General features: G+C 39.2%; 2 protein-coding genes across 5 annotated transcripts in view; one reads left to right on the forward strand and one right to left on the reverse strand.

The window, feature by feature from the left end:
• The window catches only part of TMEM254 (transmembrane protein 254), a 36,087-nt gene extending 22,132 nt beyond the window's left edge, over positions 1-13,955 (forward strand). Inside the window, exons 2-4 of the mRNA XM_063434150.1 lie at positions 983-1,086; positions 1,851-1,910; positions 13,231-13,955. Coding sequence (XP_063290220.1) covers positions 983-1,086; positions 1,851-1,910; positions 13,231-13,357 — 291 coding nt within the window. The 3' untranslated portion in view covers positions 13,358-13,955. The remainder of the gene's footprint in view (positions 1-982; positions 1,087-1,850; positions 1,911-13,230) is intronic.
• Positions 13,956-20,895: 6,940 nt separating this feature from the next.
• The window catches only part of LOC134575012 (L-threonine ammonia-lyase-like), a 96,768-nt gene continuing 95,444 nt past the window's right edge, over positions 20,896-22,219 (reverse strand). For all 4 annotated transcript variants that reach the window (XM_063434146.1, XM_063434144.1, XM_063434145.1 and 1 more), the window contains one exon: positions 20,896-21,423. In XM_063434146.1, the coding sequence (XP_063290216.1) occupies positions 21,316-21,423 (108 nt within the window). In that variant the 3' untranslated portion in view covers positions 20,896-21,315. The remainder of the gene's footprint in view (positions 21,424-22,219) is intronic.

Genomic DNA, 22,219 nt, shown 5'->3' on the forward strand with positions numbered 1-22,219 from the left:
TATATATATAAGCAAAGCACTGGCAATTATCCTAAATACCTTCTAGTATTTTGTTTTCTTATAAATCTCTTGGATCTTCTCTCTTAATTTCTTTGATCATTTGATCCCTTTAATTTATCTCTATTACCACTTAAGCCATTGATAAACACAAGAGATAAAGGAGAAACTATCAATACTTAAAAAAAACAAAAACAAAAAAAAACAACTATCTTTTTACGTGCCTTTTTCTTTATATTCGTGATCTTGTGATTTTTCTATTATCATCAGGTGGAAGGGGCTTTCAATCACAATTTTTTCTCCGCCATAACCTGTTTGGTATATATATATATATATATAAAATGTATTTATATTTATGTATTTATTTTGTATTGCGTTTGTATATAGGATATTCATATATTCCACATTCGCTGTGTATGTGTTTATGGGACTGCTTGTGGTATTGTGTGTGGATGATATGTGTTTGGTGGTGTGTGTATTTGTGGGGTTTTGTACATATAGGTGTATTGTCAGTGGTGTGTTTGTGGGGACTTTGTGTGTGGACTTTTTGTAATATTTGTATGAGGAAGAGGCTTCTTCTGCTGCTCTTTATATGTATGTAAGTGTGCATATATATAAATTTCTCATTCATTATTTGTCCTCTATTGAAATTAAAATATAACTGAGCTGCTGGCTAACTCACCTTTTCTAAAGCAGGTATATTAGAAATCTTGACTTTTAATGGGTCCTAAAAGCATTTTTGATGAACACTTGTCTATTTTTGCACTTTTGCAAAAATGGTTGTGTGTAAATCATTTTAATGGGATTTTATAATGGATGTGGCAATAGGCCCTGCAGCAAAGATTATGAAATCCACATGTCAGTTGTCACACAGGAAAATCCTGTATCAGTCAGAGTATAGAGAAATTCTGAGCAGGTGCTTTATTTTACAAACGATCTGACTAAATAATTGATTAAATATGTTTGTATTTCTTCTATCTTTCAGTTGACTGTTTTCGTCCCTGAACACGTTCCTTATGATAAGTTGGGTCCTATTGGTTCATTTGCCGAGTACATGGTGAAGAATCACCACACTGTATTGTATCATGGGTAAGTTAGAGAGCTTACTATATATGGGAGAAGATTTGGATAATTAAATCTTCCCCAGTAAAAATAACACTACATATATATCAGATTTTGCAGACTCCAATCTTTACTTACTTGCACTCTTAGCAGCATAAGCGATACATTTTCTGATCTCTCAAATTGGCCAGTAATTTCAAGTAATGCCTGCTCCTAACACGCAGCACAGTCACTGGCCGACCAGGGGTATCCTTGCAGTCTGGGTACCTAAAAGATCACTTTAACTACATATTCCAATGTTCACAGAGATTCTCTTTATCTTCATTGGTGACATATTGCAACTCTTGAAACTGCATCACCAGAAATATCTTACACATGTTTCTGTTTGAGATTCGTCATTCCCGAAATTTTTTTTTTGAATGGGGCTTTTTTTTTTTTTTATCCTGTGCAAGTGCTCATTCATTTGTTTCAGGAATAGGAAGCACCTAGCAGGTTAGTCCTTAATGATGTACACTAATTTTTAGGAAACCTATGGGAGCGATGTAAGGAGTATGGAAAACCCATAAATCTGCTTTCCCAGCTATCCTCTGGAAAGATTGGAGGTTGTTTAAATCTTTCTAGCATATGCATTCTTCCATATATTTTTAAAGAATATGACATCAAGAATTAAATGATCTTTTTAACGCACTATACTATACTAAAATGTTTGTCTAGACAGAAATCTCTGTTTAGTTACACATATAAGAACTGATTCATCTGTATTTGCTAATTTTACTAATCTGTTGTTACAGGTTTTGGTGGGCATGGACGATACATGTTGTTGAGGCTCTGTATAGCATGCGACTCTGCAGGTTTGTACATTTCATGTGGATACGTGCCACTGTAGAATAAGAACACTGGATTTGAGCATGTACTATGTGATAGAGTATGGTGAAATTAATTTAGGCAGAATTCCAGTCATTGCAACAACTACATCTCAATGCAAATTGTTGTAATAGAAAATTCTGCAATCCATTTCTTTTTCCAACTTGGATATTGTTGTTTTTGCAACTCTGTTTTCTCTTCACCACATTCCCTGTCCAGAAACAAACATGTATATATTAAAGGAACAATATAGGGTCAAATATACAAACGTGTATTCCTGACGCTATAGTGTTCAAAACACTATTTAGGTGACTGTCCGCCCCTTTATTCTAGCACCAGGCTGGCCATGCTTCATCTCCTTGGCTGAGATCATCAGAATTGACGATCTCAGCCAATCCAAGCTTTCCAATAGGAAGGCCTTGGATTGGCTGAGATTGTCAATTCTGATGATCTCAGCCAAGGAGACGGGGCAGGAGGTGGATCCAAACACCACGCTGGCCAATCAGCATCTCTTCATAGAGATGCATTGAATCAATGCATACCTATGAGGAAAGTTCAGTGTCTCCATGCAGAGCGTGGAGACGCTGAACGTCAATGCTGCAGGCAACACAGTACTGACTCAGGAAGCATTTCTTGTGGCTTTCTGAGTGACTACCACTGGAGGTATCTCTAGGGAGCAATATAAACACTGCCTTTTCTCTGAAAAGGCAATATTTAAATGAAAATGTCTGCAGGTAAATGATATAGACACCAGAACAACTACATTAAGCTGTAATTGTTCTGGTGACTAAAGTGTCCCTTTAACCCCTTAAGGACCAAACTTCTGGAATAAAAGGGAATCATGACATGTCACACGTCATGTGTCCTTAAGGGGTTAAAGCATTGCTGAATAAAAGGGTACATTATTACAGCTGCATCCAAACAACATTAAGTTAGGGGGGAATATTTAGGCTCTGTTCCTGATATTTTGATGCACCTGCATTAATATCCATTGATGCAGGTGAAAAATAAGAGTATAGCCATTTTATTCCTTCTTCACGGGAACACTGCAAGCACCATAACAACTACAGCCCAACATAGTAATTCTTGTGCCAGGAGTGCAATGGTGCCTTCTAATAGTAAGTAGTTAAACCATTTAAGAATGGTTTGAGAACTTACCAACAGCTGGGCAGTTGGTTTATTTAGATTTAAATCCATGTTTAAAACAAAGTGTCACGGCTTCATTATATTGTAATTATATAAATATATGGAACAATTTTCAAATTTGCATTCAGAATATTCTTAAGTAGTGTAAGCTTCTTAAATTCTACTTACATTTATTAAACACAGATAATTACATGCACAGTCTGCAATATGCACACAAAGTCTTAGGTCCATTTAGAATGCACTTTGACACCCATTAATGCAGAGACAATATCTGTGTTCGTAAACATTATCGTAATGATTGAACTTGTGCCACTTTTTTTTTCTTTCAATAAATCAATAACCTGTGCATTTTTAGTGTAAATGTGCTGTAAAGGAACGCTCCAAGAACCATAACCACTACGGCACTGATACTCTCGTCCAGTGAGCTAACACTGCACCTCCTAAACAGGACCTTCCAGCTCTCTGTAGTAGTGGAGGCAGAAAGTGGTGCTCGGGAGGCCTGGGGGGAAGAAAGTGGGAGTGGGGGGGAGGCCCCAGAGCAATCCTGGCACCATAACTGCTACGGCGAGCTGTAGTGGTTATGGTGCTTAAAGTGATCCTTTAACAAATCAGAAGAAAATATAAATCCTGGCATTCAGACACTCAAAGGTTTATTATTTTTTTTTTTTAACCTCAACTTAAACATTGAATAGTACATTTTAGGATGAAATAGCTGAAATTTTCTGAAAAATTCTCTAAATCTATTTTGATTGTTTGTCTAAAATGTGCAATTCCGAGGTGAATTCCCGACCACTAACAGCTTAATGAATAACGCTGTACGCTTGGAGTGCTCCTCATGCTGAAGGTATCATAGATTCCTTAAGTGATTTACAGACTTTTTTCTGCATTTTTTGTTGTTTAGTTCAGTAAAGTTAGTGGAACTGATGCTGTCAGTCTTTTTATGTAAATAAGCAATTGCAGTTATTTTGGAGGTGATTCATACACAGCAATTTGGATGCAAACCTATAGTGTGGCAGTCCCCTTAGAAACCAGTTGAATGATTTCAAACTTTGGCCTAGAAAGTACCACCATTGTATGTTTTAAATTCCAGTGCTCTGAAGCCAATTTGTAGGCCTGTAGATGTGCGGTGTCAGATGATGACCTGTGTAACAAAAGTGTTTCATCCAGTAGTATATGTGTAATTTGGTGGTCAGCAGAGTCAGCCCAAATGCCTCAATTTACAAGAAATGGTAAAATGTGTAGGGATCGACCGATATTGTTTTTTTAGAGCCTATACTGATAATCTGTGAACTTTCAGGCTGATAGCCGATAACTTGCCGATATTCTGTACATTTACCATTTTGAAAAAATAAACTATTTCTAAAGGTAAATGCGCAAAATATACATGCCACATGTAGTGGATGCAGTGTGTTTAGACAGGGGAGCTGTGTGTGTAGTGGATGCCGTGTGTGTTTGTGTAGTGTGTATGTAATGAATGCAGGGTGTGTTTGTGTAGTGTGTGTGTATATATAGTGAATGCAGAGTGTGTGTGTTTGTGTAGTGTGTGTATAGTGCATGTAGTGTGTAGTGTGCGTAAAGTGAATGCAGTGTGTTTGTATAGTGTGTGTGTGTGTATATAATGAATGCAGAGTGTGTGTGTGTTTGTATAGTGTGTGTATATAATGCAGAGTGTGTGTGTGTGTGTATATAATGCATGCAGTGTGTGTGTTTGTATAGTGTGTTTGTGAAGGGATGTCATTTGTGTAAAATGGGCGTGAAAGGGGGCATTTCTTATTTTAATTTTGAATATTTATATGTTTTATTTTTGTCCCCCCTCCCTACTTGTTACCTGGTCAGGGAGGGGGCTATAGCATTCCCTGGTAGTCCAGTGGCATGTACTGAGCAGTGGGGGCCAGCAGCAAGCTGTTAATTGGCTCCCTTCCGCTTCCTGTGTAAATCTAGCGGTCTGCGTGCCGCGCGGAGCGTTGCCATGTTAACCCGTGGCAACGCTCTGACGGCCGCGGGACTCAGGAGATTTACACAGGAAGTGGAAGGGAGCTGCTGGGAGGTAAGTAACAGCTTGCTGCCGCCCCCCCCCCCCAGGACTGCTGGGCTTGTAATGGGCTCAGTGGTCCTGGTATGTGTTATCGTCAATATTGGTATCTGGCCGATACCGATATTGCCGAAAATACTGAATATCTGCCGATAATATCGGTAAAACCGATAATTGGTCGATCCCTAACAATGTGTATTTTCATAAATTTTTTTACCTGTACTGTTATGTGGTATAAAGAAATATAGCGTTGCAAAACTATTTTACATTATACTCCTTTATCTATGATGTTGTGATCTTTGTTTGCTTTTTCTCTGCTAAACTCCATTATTTAAAGGAAACCTATAGTGTTAGGAATACAAAACTGAATTTGAGAACCGCCTCCACTGACGTTAACCAATGGGGGAGCTTAGTGCACATACGTGGTGAGCGTCGCATGCATTAGGCCTCAATGCTTTCCTACAGGGATTTTCAACACGCTGGACAACCTCATGCAAAGTGTGAGGACATTCAGCGTAGTTTTACGGAGTCAAACTACTGAAACTGCAGGAAGCGCCTCTAGTGGCACACATAGATATAGACACACAGATAGATACACATACAGATCTATACACATACAGACATAAAGATAGGTACACAGACAACACATACAGACATAAAGATAGGTACACAGACCACACATACAGACATAAAGATAGGCACACAGACAACACATACATACAGACATGCATGCAACATGTACACATTTTTTTTAAAGCACAGGTTTTGTTTAATGTAACCATTATGCAACTCAATATAGACAAAAACAAATTTTGGAACTATATAATAATTCATTGTAATCCTCTTTTTTACATGTAACTAAATGACCTCCATTAGTTCAAATATACATAGGGATTAGGAGAGAGCGCAGATAACTTTTTTTTTCTTTGATTTTTACTATATGTATTGGAGCTGATGTGTACTGAGGTCGTTGCTGAGCGCAGGACTTTTCTTTTTGTATTTGTATTCTCTTTTTTACATAAATACTATTTTATTTTATTAAATACTGAAGCCACACTTCCAGAGTTTGGAATTAATGGAACGAGTTTTATAAACTGTTTATATAAGTGGTTTAATTTCAAGGTTTAATGCTGCTTGTCCCATAAGAAAGGAAGGAAGTATATTTTACACTTATTCGTATTAGTTTTAAATAATCAAAATGCACCCAAATCATACAAAGTGGCTAAAAGAAGCTGTTTAAATAGAATAGCTGCAGAAGAGCACACCGTCAGGAATGGATAATCAAGGTAAAAATGTTCTCACATGTTTGTGATTACCACTGTTATTAAGAGATTGAAACAGACTGCAATGTTCATTGTAAAATATTTGTGGAATTTATCTGGGAGGAAAAAGATTTTGATCTTACTAACAAATAACATGGCATTTTTTCGTTGTAATATGCTACTAAAACAATGACCCATTTCACTAAAATATTTTGCATTTCACTAATCAATATTTGCACTTAGCTTTCAGGATATATTTGATTGCCTGCAAAAGAAGAGTTAATATACAGCTCAGTTGCTAGTCTCCTGACTATTTCAGTAACAATAATAGAACTGACATTGTACACATTTTAAGCAACCCTCCCCTCCTGTTTCCTACCTGCAGAAGGGTAACTTCCCTGTGTCCAATTGGCTGGCTGAGGCTGTTGGAAGGCAGAGGTTCTCCGACACTCCTCTTCTTTGCCTCCCTCCCGCGTTGCTCTGTGTCAGTTGGGACAAGGTGACGGACTGTTGCTTCCAATATTACGGGGGGTCACGCTCTTAAAGGGCCGCAGTGCTGACCGGTTCCCTAAAAACACTTTTGCCATCGATTGGCCCCCCAAGCGTGTGGGATCTATCACTGGCCACACCATTCCTTTAGAATTCCCTACCTGATTCTATTAGATGCTCTCCTAGCCTCCAGTCCTTTTAGGATGTCACTAAAAACACACCTATTTAGCAAAGCCTACCATCTTCCTGGTGACTCTTCTCTCATTATAACTGCCCTCCACATGTTTGTTTTCTTGGTCCAGCTTACACCTATCTTCTTCCACTATCCAGTTCTTCCATACACCACTTTAATTACCGTAACTCAGCACAGGACAGGCATCTTATCCATCAAGCTGTCCTACTGTCATGATCTCTTAACTTATTGCATTGCGCCCACGTTGTGCAGAATTAAGGGCAGACTCCTCTTCCGATGAGTTCAGCATGTCCCATGCCGAACGCTGGAGTCAAGCCCCTTTTTATGACGCGGAGCGCTAGTCATGACGCCATTGACGCGTGTGTCATCAGTACCGCCCAGAACGTTTTGGGGTGTGGCCTTAAAGCAAAAGAGGCTACCTTATAAAAGGGGCGCCTTTTGCCTTGTTACTTGCCCTATTGTGGTTCCTTGTGTTCCCCTTAGTGCTCTTTGATTCTCCTTGCGTATTTACTGTTAGGCAACATTCTGTTTCTGTGTACTGACCCGGCTTAGCTTTTGACGTTCCTGTTTTCTGGTTCCCTGACCCGGCTTGTATTTCAACCTCCTGATTTCTGGTATCCTGACCCGGCTATTCTTGTATCGTTCTCCTGATATCTGGTATTTAGATTTTTGGCAATCTTCTGACTACTCTTTTCTGCCTACGTTAAATCTGACCATTCTAAGGTTCGGTAATATGTGCTTGGGTTTACATACTCTGACCTGCTGCTCTTAGTCTTCGTTCCTTTACCCATTCTTCACAGATTGTAAGCTCATTATAGAGAATTCTTCCCCAATTGTCTAGCCATTTTTTTTTTTTATTCTTTATTTTTCTTGTGCATACGTTTACAGACAAGCTTGTAGCGCCACGACAGCAAATACAAGCTATTCAGCGGCATACAATATCATGGCATAGTAATCAGCACATTTAATTTTCATGAGAGATGACACTTGAGTGGAATTTATGTAGAGTAGTTGAGTGGAATTTATGTAGAGTAGTTAGACTATACATGTATGGCTATGTGGTCGTTACGTAGTTAGATTATACATGTATGGCTATGTGGTCGTTACGTAGTTAGTAGTTGGACTATACAGGGAGTGCAGAATTATTAGGCAAATTAGTATTTTGATCACATCATCCTCTTTATGCATGTTGTCTTACTCCAAGCTGTATAGGCTCGAAAGCCTACTACCAATTAAGCATATTAGGTGATGTGCATCTCTGTAATGAGAAGGGGTGTGGTCTAATGACATCAACACCCTATATCAGGTGTGCAGAATTATTGGGCAACTTCCTTTCCTTTGGCAAAATGGGTCAAAAGAAGGACTTGACAGGCTCAGAAAAGTCAAAAATAGTGAGATATCTTGCAGAGGGATGCAGCACTCTTAAAATTGCAAAGCTTCTGAAGCGTGATCATCGAACAATCAAGCGTTTCATTCAAAATAGTCAACAGGGTCGCAAGAAGCGTGTGGAAAAACCAAGGCGCAAAATAACTGCCCATGAACTGAGAGAAGTAAAGTGTGCAGCTGCCAAGATGCCACTTGCCACAAGTTTGGCCATATTTCAGAGCTGCAACATCACTGGAGTGCCCAAAAGCACAAGGTGTGCAATACTCAGAGACATGGCCAAGGTAAGAAAGGCTGAAAGACGACCACCACTGAACAAGACACACAAGCTGAAACGTCAAGACTGGGCCAAGAAATATCTCAAGACTGATTTTTCTAAGGTTTTATGGACTGATGAAATGAGAGTGAGTCTTGATGGGCCAGATGGATGGGCCCGTGGCTGGATTGGTAAAGGGCAGAGAGCTCCAGTCCGACTCAGACGCCAGCAAGGTGGAGGTGGAGTACTGGTTTGGGCTGGTATCATCAAAGATGAGCTTGTGGGGCCTTTTCGGGTTGAGGATGGAGTCAAGCTCAACTCCCAGTCCTACTGCCAGTTTCTGGAAGACACCTTCTTCAAGCAGTGGTACAGGAAGAAGTCTGCATCCTTCAAGAAAAACATGATTTTCATGCAGGACAATGCTCCATCACACGCGTCCATGTACTCCACAGCGTGGCTGGCAAGAAAGGGTATAAAAGAAGAAAATCTAATGACATGGCCTCCTTGTTCACCTGATCTGAACCCCATTGAGAACCTGTGGTCCATCATCAAATGTGAGATTTACAAGGAGGGAAAACAGTACACCTCTCTGAACAGTGTCTGGGAGGCTGTGGTTGCTGCTGCACGCAATGTTGATGGTGAACAGATCAAAACACTGACAGAATCCATGGATGGCAGGCTTTTGAGTGTCCTTGCAAAGAAAGGTGGCTATATTGGTCACTGATTTGTTTTCGTTATGTTTTTGAATGTCAGAAATGTATATTTGTGAATGTTGAGATGTTATATTGGTTTCACTGGTAAAAATAAATAATTGAAATGGGTATATATTTGTTTTTTGTTAAGTTGCCTAATAATTATGCACAGTAATAGTCATCTGCACACACAGATATCCCCCTAAAATAGCTAAAACTAAAAACAAACTAAAAACTACTTCCAAAAATATTCAGCTTTGATATTAATGAGTTTTTTGGGTTCATTGAGAACATGGTTGTTGTTCAATAATAAAATTAATCCTCAAAAATACAACTTGCCTAATAATTCTGCACTCCCTGTATATGTATGGCTATGTGGTCGTTGCGTAGTTAGTAGTTAGACTATACATGTATGGTTATGTGGTCGTTACGTAGTTAGTAGTTAGACTATACATGTGTGGCTATGTGGTCGTTGTCTTGCCATTTTTATTCCGTCTGTAAATTTCTCGTTATTAAATATGCCCACTGTGTAATTATAAAGCAGTGCGGAAAATGTTAATGCTAATAAGATACTACTAATAATAGTAAACTGAAAGCGAAGTTACAAAATCAGGCTAATAAAGTTGGCAAGAACTCTCAGCATAACTGTAGTCAGTGTGGCTGTATTAATCTAAATTTAACAATTTGGTTTTCCAATCATGACCATTCATTGTTTAGTAAATATACTATACCCTTGCCTTTTGTATTTTCTAGTTTAAACTTCCCCAAGTGGATTTAATTCTTAATTGCCTCTACTTTTTCCCCCCATTAAAATCAAGAAAACCAGAAAGGATCTCTGTAAAGCATAGTCCATTATGTTGATGTTAAACTTGGCTTTGTGAATTAAGAATTAAAACAGACTGATCACTGCCTGTACTGCCGTAGGGGATGACTATTTTAATTCAGTTTTTCGATTCCATGGAAGAACAATTATGTGGGTTTGTTGTGAAATCCATGGAAACACACGAAAACAGTGTTCTGTGGAACAGTTGATCTGTATTATGGAAGCTGAAGGCTTTCGATGTCCTAGTTATGTAATACACTCTTGCAGTACACATTGAGCCTGGCAGAATATCAACTATTTGATTATCTCTATTTGATGGGTTGAATTGCCATGTCACTGTAATTATTAAAGGGGAGTGTGGCTGTATGCCAGGGGAGTCTGTTTAATACCTGTAAAGTGATTGTTACCATAGTAAAGCATTATTAAAAATTATTATAGCCAAGTGATGTCATTCGTTTTCTTAAAGCAGCACTGTCACGTTTTATTATAATTTTTAAAAAATATTTTCTTTTTTTTTTAAATTTCATTATGCTATCTGTATATTAATAATTATACTCCCCATATTCCCATGCCAATTGCCACCATGTATTTGTTTATTTTCCACCTATCACTAGATCTAAATATCCTAGCGCAGCCCTTCTCTGGGATTCTTTTGACCTCTGGATTGTTGGTAAATTAACTTAGCACCTGAAATAAAATCTTAAATTCCGCCCTTTGACAAAGATCACACTTCTCATAACAAACAGTGGCCCTTACTTTTACTTACTTAAACTAAGAGAATTTAAATAAATATGTAAAATAGGGGAACAAACAAGTCAAAATGAATTAAAAGTAAAAATCTGCAGTGACTCTTTAACTTGCACTTTACCTCTCTGTGTGGCTTCCATGTTTTGCTATGGATTTATTGTTGTGGGTTGTAGATTAGCATACATATGTTGACTCTCATGTTGCGTGACTTAATACGTCAGCAAATGTACCAGAATCCAAGCATCACATGGGAACCATAAAAACATGCATAAGCATTACCAATGATCTGTATTATTATTATTACTGGTATTTATATAAAGCCAAAGGGGGAGATTTAACTATAAATGAGACAATTACAAAAACAATAGGGTGAAGAGGGCCCTGCTCAAACAAGCTTACAATCTAAAGGAGGTGGGGCGTAAAACCCAACAGGAAAGGAAATAGCAATAAAACAAGGTGGAATGAAGCAGAGCTGGATGAGATGATAGATTGTTGCCCTTTAGGAGAGAGCAAGGGACAAGTATGTGAGGTAGAGGTTACTCTGGGAGGCCATAAGCTTTCCTAAAGAGATGGGTTTTAAGGCACTTCTTAAAGGATTGAAGACTAGGGGAGAGTCTGATGGCGGTAGGTCGGCTATTCCATTGGATGAGAGCTGTCTGCGAGAAGTCATGCAAGCGCGAGTTGGCCTTATGGGTGCCAGCAGCGGACAGGACAAGGTCACGGGCAGAGCAGAGAGACCGAGAAGGGGCATACCTGCGGATCAGTGAAGAAATATAGAAGGGGCTAGAATGGTCAGTGCTTTATAGGTGTGGATTAGTACCTGGAATTGACTCCTATAGGATACAGGAAGCTAATGTAAGGACTGACAGAGGGGAGAGGTGTCAGAGGAGTGACAGGAGAGGAAAATCAGTCTAGCTGCAGCATTCATTACAGACTGTAGTGGGGCAATACGACCTGTGGGAAGACCTATTAGGAGAGAGTTACAATAATCCATGCGAGAGATTACTAGAGCATGGACAAGCTCCTTACTAGCATCTTGTGTAAGAAAGGGGCGGATGTTTTTAAGGTGGAATCTACAGCATTTGGTAACACTAAAACAGCGCGCTTGCAAGGATGGACTGATGTGGGTACCACTCACTTGAAGGGAGAGCAAAAAAGGGGGAACAGTAGTAGGAGGAGGAAAGAAGGAAAGACAAGCAGTTCAGTTTTAGAGAGATTGAGTTTCAAAAAGCGGGAGGACATGCAATCAGAGATGGAAGAAAGGCAAGCAGTGACATGTTCCAGGATGGCAGGGGAAAGGTCCGGGGAGGAGAGGTATATCTGAGTGTCATCAGAGTACAGGTGGTTTTGGAATCCAAATTAGGTAATAAGTTTGCCATAGAGGCAGTATAAAGAGAAAATAGAAGGGGACCAAGGACAGAGCCTTGGGGGACTTCAACAGAGACAGGACGAAGGGAGGAGGTATCATTAGAAAAGGAGACACTGAATGAGCGTTGGGAGAGATAGGAGGAAAACCAAGAGAGGACAGTGTCACAAAGACCGAGCGATTGAAGAGTTTGGAGAAGGAGAACATGGTTGTAAAGCCCAGTGCTAATAAGCAAAATTATAACCGTCTTACATTAAGATAGCACAGGATCCTGACGAAAGTTCTGACACAGAACTGAAACATTGATCCACTGTGGCAGTTGCCTGAATAAAAGCGAAGTTTTTTTTTTTTTCAAATCTGTTACAAAGTCCTTGGAGTCCTATCTTTATATAAGACTTTTATATAACCTGTTAAAAATGCTATATATTCAGAATACATTAAGCACATAGGACACAGGCAGTCTTTACGTCAAATTTGGAGTAAAAAAAAAAAAAGCTTTCTAGAATAGAATAAAAGGAACATGCTTGTCCATTGCGTGAGTCAATTGTTTGGCCAAAAGTCTGCCTAATTGCAGTTAGTTTGAGAACGAATGCAGATGTTCGGTGTAGACCAATTATTGGCTTTTGGGACAGGCCTATGACAAATATGTGCATATTCTTTGGTAGTAATATATACAATTTTACAAGAATAAATATAAGAATATTATTGGAAATAATTCAGAAGCTAGTGTAGTGTAGTATACAAATGTTCTGCTTTAAAAGATAATTGTAAACCCTATTTCTATGAATAGTACACTAGTTTCCATGCTGGGCCTTTCACCTCCGCTGGAATATGACCTATAATCTGTACCGTTAATGGTCATGTTCGGAACTTCAACAAACACATTCTGACTTTCTTTCTGTTTATTTCTTCTTCCAGTTCTAAAGGGATTACAGACTCTGGAGCCAAAGTGAAATGGCTCATACAGACTTTCCTGTTTGGAATAGCATCTCTCTCACTCCTAATCGCATACAAGCCGAGTCCTGCTAAGAAACGAAGAAAGTGAACATTGTGTAGGAAAAGAAGAGGCCCGCCAACCGCAGTGACCTTATTTTTCTGGATTATAGAATAATTACCTCATTTAAAATAAGAAGGGTTTGCATCATAGTATATAGCAGTTTCTTTACCTGTTTTTTATATGTGAAATTACTTGAATCAAATTCCTGTAAACTAAATACAGTCCATGATCACAGTTCTCTTTACCAAATGATAGACCGCTTTTGAAATTCTCTTGCTTTTTAAACTTCGTATGTGTTGGCTACAACTTCGGCAGTGATCAACTGTACTGACTAGGAGTTTATTAACAGCAGTTTGCCTATTTCTCTGTAAAGTAATGTACTGACTACTCTGTGATTTAACGAACACCTGGTTACCAGCTTGTTTCATCCCAGGAGCATAAGAATAGGACAACTGGAAGACGGCAAATTTAGCAACTGAGCAGAACTCGACAGCATTTTATATCTCTTTAAAGAACTGTATAGTGAGCTATAATATTCATATTAAATGGGCATGTGTTTAATGGGTGTGTAAGGTTTAGGAGTGACTGTGGGTTGATTTATTGGTAACAAAGACTGATTTGGTTAATAAATTTCAAAATTCGAAAATATGTTGTGCTTTTTACTGAAGACGTTAGGATTCAGTTCTTATAGTGGAGTGCAACATTCTCCCTTGGAGCTGTTATTTCCTAAGTATGTATCCCAAGGTCTGTCTTATCAGGGACATAGAGTGCTCGATAGCTGGAAACATTATGTAATGCAAATTTAATTGTGGATATATGTTTTTTGCAAAATAGCAATTTCAAAATACATTTTTCATGGCTTGGTAAGGTAAATGTTGTTATGCTGCAAAATAACCTTGTTTTGTCATGCTTAAAGGGTCACTCCAGACCCCTAAACAACTTTATCTTACTAAAAAGCTTTGTGTGAATAGTGTGTCCTTTTAAACAAATTTAAATTTTTTTTGCAAAAAGTGCAGATTTCATTAGGAATTGACACTTTTATAAATTAACCTGGTTACCCCCCCTTTGGCTTTCAAGCATACTACAGATCCTGTTACTTCATGGTTTTGTTAGCTCAATGCAGCTGACCTAAAGAGGCAGCAATTGCTAATATCACCCGACTGACAAATACTTCTCATTGAGCTGCATTGGGGAGTCTATGATTGAACAGCTACATAAACTCTGGGCTGGGTTAGAAGGGGAGAGCTTGCAAATGCAGCAGGCAAGAGAACTGCAGGTTTTTCAAGCTTATTTTAGATAGAACTCCAATGTAAAAATTCATAATTCAATGCATGCAAGTTTTCATTTGGGGTATGTGTACTAAACAGGGATTTTTATTTATTTTGTATTTTAAAGTGGTTAAACTTGCTGATGGGTAGTGGCCTCTAAATTCACTGCTGGACAGGTAACTGCTAGCAAGATCCTATCAGATTTAAATACGAAGTCCTTGTGCAGTTTTCAAATGTAAGGAGACAACCACGTCATTGTAGCCTTTGGTGTTCAAAAGAGTTGCCCCCTTTCCTCAAATTATTTTTGACTTGGTAACTGACCCTCTACTGCAAGCATTGCAATGTTATTTCATAGCTTTCCAGTGGGCTCTGTCACAGCAAAAATATCTTTGTTTGCAGGAGATGATCTGCGGTTTGTAAATGATCCTGTGTTTTACATCCTACCACATGTTTTTTATCTACTTAAAGCCTTTGGCGATGTTGCAGGTTTTGCACTTGACTGGAGGAAATCCACATCTTTGTTCTTAAAGGGACACTACAAGTACAAAACAACTGTAGCTTAATGAAGCAGTTTTGGTGTATATATCATGCCCCTGCAATCCCACTGCTCAATTATCTGCCATTTAGGAATTAACTCAAATGTATTTCTGTTTATGCAGTCCTAGCCACATCTCCCCTGCCTGTGACTGACACAGCCAACAATGATTTCATTTTCAATCGGATTTTACGGCAACGTTTTTTTTACTTTAGACATTTTTACCTCCTGCTCTGTTAATTGGCACATAATTGAACAGTGACACTGCAGGTGCATGATCTGTACACCAAAACCAAATAATGTAAACTTGTTTGAGGAGGGTCCTCAGCTCTGTACCAGCTATTGTACAGTGCTGTGAAATTTGTTGGCACATAAATAATAATAATTAGGCTAGAGTTGTTTTGGTGTTTGAAGTGTCCCTTTAAGGGAATGCTCAACCTCCTAATATTTGTAGTATAATATCCCTCAAATAAAAAGAACACTAAAATATTTGTGGATATTCTTACCTGAATGCCTTTCCCAATAAATGTAGTCCCTTCGGATTTGGACTGGCCCCCTGCAAGGCTACCCAAATGCTGGCCAAGAGAGGGCCATGGCCGGTGGGGAAATCAAAGATCTTCGTCACCAACAAGCCCACGATAATCGGAAGAGGGGAGAGATTGAACTGCTTCCATATCAGAGAACTGCTACGGGTTAACACAACAACACTGATACTTTCTCCAGTGCTGGCTAGAAGTAGCTGTCTATACCTGGGGTGGGGTACAACCTATCCCCTGGCCCTGGCCCAAGGCAACCACAGTGAGAGGTAAAAATGTTAGTTTTTTAAAAAAATATTTTATTATACTTGCCCCTGTTCCACCTACACTACAGTCCATATCTGACAGTCCTTATTATCCCAACACACTACAGCCTCTAACCCCACATACATTATAGCGCTTATCGCCACCACACACTACTGCTGATATCCCCCCACTGTACACTTCAGTTCTTATTCCTCCCTACACTACATTTCTCCTCCACACAGACACACTACACCACTAACAGCCCCATTCACAAACACACAACCCCACTAGAAGAATATCCCCTTACGCAACCCCTCAAGGAGCCTCTGCACATACGTGTAACCCAAAAGTAAAATCCTCACACATATGCAAGCCCACAAGCAGCTCCACACACAACACATAGTGACATCATGATGTTAGTCATTCAGTCATTTTGGAGGAGCCAATATACCTGATGGTGGACGAGAAGGTAGGTTGCACTAAAGGGGAACCAAACTGAGATGTCCACTCTGCTGCATAGAAAACGAATCAAGGGAAAACAAAAACCCACAACATTCCATAAATTAAGCTCAATGTGTAAGTATTCTGTTTTAATATGTCAAACAACTGGTGAAATGATAACCACATTAACCTCAACAAGTAAGATTTATTTAAGAAAAGGCAGATTGTAATATCTTTTTACCAAATTCTGCTTCAGCAGCAGGCACATTAAAGGGAAATTGTCACCACTTACTTGACCTGCTGATATCATTAAAGATATCAGTGGGCCAGATAAGTGGTGTGGTGTTACACTTCCAAACCACTTCCATGACACCTACACACTGGCTTTGTGCCTGTGTCTTCTGGTTGCTATGGGTATAGAGGGAGATCTGTTCTGCTGTCCTTGTCTCTCAATTATTAGTCATTAAATGCCTGCAGAGGAATTGAGTCAGGTGGGGGAAACCTATTTTTAAAAAAGTTTTTCTCCAATTCTAAATATTTGCTAGTACAATGTATATATGGACTTCTTTCAAGGCTCAATCCTCTGAATATAGATGCAAAGACAAGAAATGTGGGATAGCACAGCTTATTAACATGTCCTTAAGGAAACCGTAAAAGGTTCTTTAGCAGAAATGTTATGGTCAAGGCCAACGATTAGACCATCTTCAATATTTTCAGAAATGTTGTCCAATGGCTAAACAGAGCTTGCAAATCCATAGGAGAGTCCTAGTTAGGGGAGTAAACGTTGACTGGTGGTCAGATTCTCATTATAGCTTTCAGAAAACAAGCCGGTACTCTAGTGATAGCTGAAACATGGACTCAAAGAGTGCAGAGGCTGAATGCCTTTATAACCTATATTGACGAAAGTCGAATAATATTGAACTGCTGCAAGGTGTAAATCACTGGCTATAATATACCTAGTAATGTAAGGGAGAAGCTCTCAATCTCCAAACCTATAGGTTAAGAGCCTGAGGATTCTGGGCCTTGAGCCAGAACTGGGGTGTCCCAAGGAGGTTCCACTGCTAATCTCATCAATAATAGGAACCATGGTCTTCTCAGACAGTAGAGAATAATTGTGATGGGCATTCCCTTGTTCGGTACAAAAAAAAAAAAAAGTGAAGCATAATTTCAGTGCCCATGAGTCATAAGGCATCTGTGACTTTGGCATTTTAATGTAAACACTGCCTTTTCAGAGAAAAAGCACTGCTTACATTGCCCCCTAGGGACACCTCCAGTGGCCACACCTCGCTCTGCATGGAGACGCTGAACTTTCCTCAGAGATGCATTGATTCAATGCATCTGTATGAAGATGTGCTGATTGGCCACATTTTTTGTTTGGCCCCACCCCGCCTCCATGCCGATTTCAGCCAATCCAATGCTTTTCCTTGGCTGAAATCCTAAATTCTGATGCTGTCCGCAAGGAGGCTTTTCGAGGTCGGGGCTAGAGCTGGCGGACCTGCGTGGTGCTGGAAATAAGGTACATTTTCTTACCTTTTAATGGTGGTTTTAACATTATAGGGTCAGGAATACGTTTGTGTTCCTTTAACCCCTTAAGGACACGACGTGTGACATGTCATGATTCCCTTTTATTCCAGAAGTTTGGTCCTTAAGGGGTTAAAAGTCCACTAAAATGTCCCAGGCCACTTTATTTCAATGAAATGGTTTGGGTGCTGTGGTCCTTTAGTTTTAACCCTGCAATGTCAAACATTACAGTTTTTTCTTTAGAAACTGCAATGTTTACATAGAAGGGTTGAATTTACCTCTAGTGGCTGTGCTCCTGACATTAGATACACTTCTTCTGCACTGATTAAGAAAAACTCTTTTTAATTTTATCATCCAAGGAATTTCCAAACAGCATACTGCATGGATAGGCAGCCTGCTCTCATACTGATAATGCTGGCAAAGCATCATGGGAGGTGTAGTCCAATACATCTGGAGTGCCAAAGTTTGCCTATGCCTGGCATACTGTATCACTCTTAAAGGAACACTACAGTGTTGGGAATACAAGGCTTAATTCCTAACATTGTAGGAACCCATTATAGGAGCCCCTACCCCCCCAGTTCCCCACACTGAAAAAGTAAAAAAAAAAACTTTAAACACTTACCTGATTCTGGCGTGTGGGGCAGGTTCCTCCTCTGCCAGATAGAGGAACCTAATGCGCATGCGAGTTTAGCGCTCTGTGACAGTAAAGCTATTCCCATAGGAAAGAACTGACAATGCTTTCCTATATGGATTTTAAAATAAGCTCTACGTCCTCATGCAAACCGTGAGGACTTCCAGCGTCGTTTCACGGAATCAAACTTGGTGAAATTGCAGGAAGCGCCTCTAGTGGCTGTCTGGTAGATAGCCACTAGAGGCAGTGTTAACCCAATATACACATTTTTTACATTGCAGGGTTAAGGGAAAAGAGACACTGCACCCAGACCCCTTGAATCATATTAAATGGTCTGGTTTCCTATAGTATGTCTTTAAATCAGGGCTGCCCAAAGGTTAGATCCCCAGATGTTGTAGAACTATAACGTCCATGATGCTTTGCATGCCTTTCGAATGACAAAGAATCATGGAAGCGTAGTTTTAAAACATCTGGGAATCTACCTTTTGGGCACCCTGCTTTAAAAAGTAATAAACACAGGTTGTTTTTAGAATGCCAGTGCTTCAAAAGCCAATAAGCTTATCTTTCTGTTACAGACAGTACCATGTACGAGAAGGTAGAGAAGATCAGACAAAGCAATTCAAATGTCAATCTGATGTTGAATAGGAGATGTATGATATTGGATCTGCAAACTCCTGAGATCCAGACTTTCTAAGTTCTTGATACAGCTGGCACTGCTGCAGCTAAATGACAAGAGTTTGGTACGGTTTGTTTCCATGTCTCCATATTTGTACTCTGCCTTGGAAGGTAGTTTTCTTTTCCGGTATATGCCTCTCCACAGAAGCCACACTCCAAAGTATCTTGGGGAAAAAAAGTTGTGTTTCTTAGTGTCTGAGAAAAAAACAAACTACTAGCTAGAATATCTTCTTTAACCCCTTAAGGACCAAAAGGGGTTAAGGACACATGACATGTGTGACATGTCCTGATTCCCTTTTATTCCAGAAGTTTGGTCCTTAAGGGGTTAATAGACTCATGCAAATAAAGAATGACTCTCATGGATAGAATGAAATCATTAATTGGCATGAAATATGGAGATTTGGCAGAGATACCCTCCAAAGGAGACTTAAAGGAACACTTTAGTGTCAGGAATACATGTTTATCTCCCTGTTCCCCCTCTCTGTGGAAATACAAAGTTTTGAACTTATTTTTTGTTAACCACAGCGCCTTGGCCAGACCCTCCTCCATGGAAAGCATTGGCAGGCTATGGCGCATGCGCGGCAAAATGCCACACTGCACCAATCAGCATCTCCTCATAGAAATGCATTGAATTCAGCGTCTCCATGCAGAGTGTAGAGTATTTCTCATTATCATAGTTTTTAGCAGGGTCTTCAGATCATGAAGAAACTACTTCTGAAATAATTTTAACAAAAGCCTAAGGAGAAGCAACCAATTTCTCAAAGTCTTGGTGCCTCATTAAAACAATTTGTACACAAGCACCTGTCTTCCATAATCTTATCAAATGCCACACATCCTTCTGTTTATCTGGATAAACAAGGGATCTATCATGTGGGCTGAAATGACAGAAAGAAAGAGCTACATTTGTAAGTATACCAGGTAGCAAACCTTTAAATGGATAATTCACTCACATCTCAATTCTAGAGCACAACACATCTGTAACGAGGCAAGGTTCCATATATAACAATGGACTGTTCATAAACAACTTCACACTACATACATATAATATAAATATAGCATTATAAATATGCACACACACACAAAAAAAGGAAAATATTAAAGGGCATACCTGCGCTGATCTTTAAGAGCTACACAAGAAATGGCACTGGAAAAAAGCCAGAATGCTGAAAACAAAACCAAAACCTCTCATGCATTTAAATCAGGCACCCTAACTGGAATATTGCTCATAAAATCAGTGTTATATCTACCACATATGTGATCTATACTGTGCATGCACAATAACGCCAGTAATTATGGTTGTGTCTGTGATTCACACCACACCATGACTCACAGTATAAAAAGAAAGGAAAATAACCTTTGGCCAGTTTTTCTTATCATTTTGAAGTATTTCCTGTTCTTTAAGGTGACGAGTTTGGTACGGTTTGTTTCCATGTCTCCATATTTGTACTCTGCCTTGGGAGGTAGTTTTCTTTTTACCGATATATGACTCTCCACAGAGACCACACTCCAAAGTATCTTGGGAACAAAAAGTCGTGTTTCTTAGTCTCTGAGGGGTTGGAACTACCCATTGTCATTGCTGTCATTGAATGCAATTAGAAATAAAGTTCAGGAAGCTAATCCTATAACAGGTTAAATTAAATCCGTGTAATACAAACTTGTGTTTCTGTTAGTTTGGCGCCCAGTGAGCTTTTTATTCCTGTTTGTCATCACGTTGCGGTGCCTCTATGTCTATGATTATAAATGCTTATAACAGATTCACCCTACAGGGCAGCACTTACTTTAATGCAACCCTGTAATGAATCCCTACTAAAATAACTATTGCTTAGTTATCTCTTTAAATTATATTTTGGCTATAAATAATAAAGGAGGAGACTTTTTTTTTTAATTACACTTTAAAAAGCATACTAAACGTTTATTACATTTAAGTAGGTAGTGGCTATTTTTCTATATTTGTAAACCAAACAACTCCGCCATTGCTACAAAGTTACTTTTTTTTTACATTTACAAGTCCCATTGTTAACAGAGTTCAACTACTTTTCCCAAAGCCTTTCCCATATAGATACATTCATAAGTAAAACATTGCATGAGCAGCCTTGTGTGGCAGTGAAGCGGTTAAGGCTTTCAGTTGTCCATCAAACTGATTTGTTCCTGGTTTATTTCCTTCCTTGCTCTACCCATTTGAGTGTTGAGTACTTTTCTGTAAGCGCATTTCTCAGTTGTGTCGTGTGGGTTTTATCTCTGGTCTCTACCAGACAGGTAACCTGAATGAAAGGAAACAAAATAAGAGCCAGCACGAGGCTAATTAGCTAAAAGTCTCATTACTTTAGATAGGTTACATCAACCATGAAGGGACACTGGGTTTTTTATACAAATTCTATCTTCATGAAAAACTGAAAACATAGACAATGAAAATACATTGGAGTGTCAATGAAATGATAATGCAGTCAAATACAAGAATGAAACGTTTGCGAACCATTTAGAATTACCAGGATTTCTGCACTAATTACAAATAAAATATGGTGTGATTTTTGCCAAGATCACAATTATAGACAACTAATCTGGCTAAGCTAATAACACACAGTTGCATTTTTCAAATTTCTTCAGGCATCAGGACTGCTGATGCCTCTGGAGGATATCTGCAGAAAGGCGGAACCTTTGTTCCGCGGTACATCTACCCACTATCAACTACTGATGGATGAGGAGAAACATCCCCCTCTCAAGTTCCAATCCCTATGGGAGGAAGCACTTCACATGACATTGATGACCTAGGAATGGAACAAAATTGCTCATTACACTTACCTCAGTTCAGACTGTGCGAACTACAGAGAAACCAGCTATAAGATCCTCACTCACTGGTATGATACCCCGCAAAAACAACATGCAGGAGATCTGGCCTTCTTCCCTCCCCTATCTTTATTTATTTTTTCTCTCTGCTTCTTTCCCCCTCTCGCTTTCTTCTTCTTCTTTTTCTCCCAATCGTCACTCTCTGATCTCAGACTTCTACTATATAATTGCTCTCCCTCTCATGGTGATTCCTCGATAACGCTCACCTACCAT

This window comes from Pelobates fuscus, chromosome 10 (assembly GCF_036172605.1).
Source record: "Pelobates fuscus isolate aPelFus1 chromosome 10, aPelFus1.pri, whole genome shotgun sequence".
Taxonomy (NCBI): Eukaryota; Metazoa; Chordata; class Amphibia; order Anura; family Pelobatidae; genus Pelobates; species Pelobates fuscus.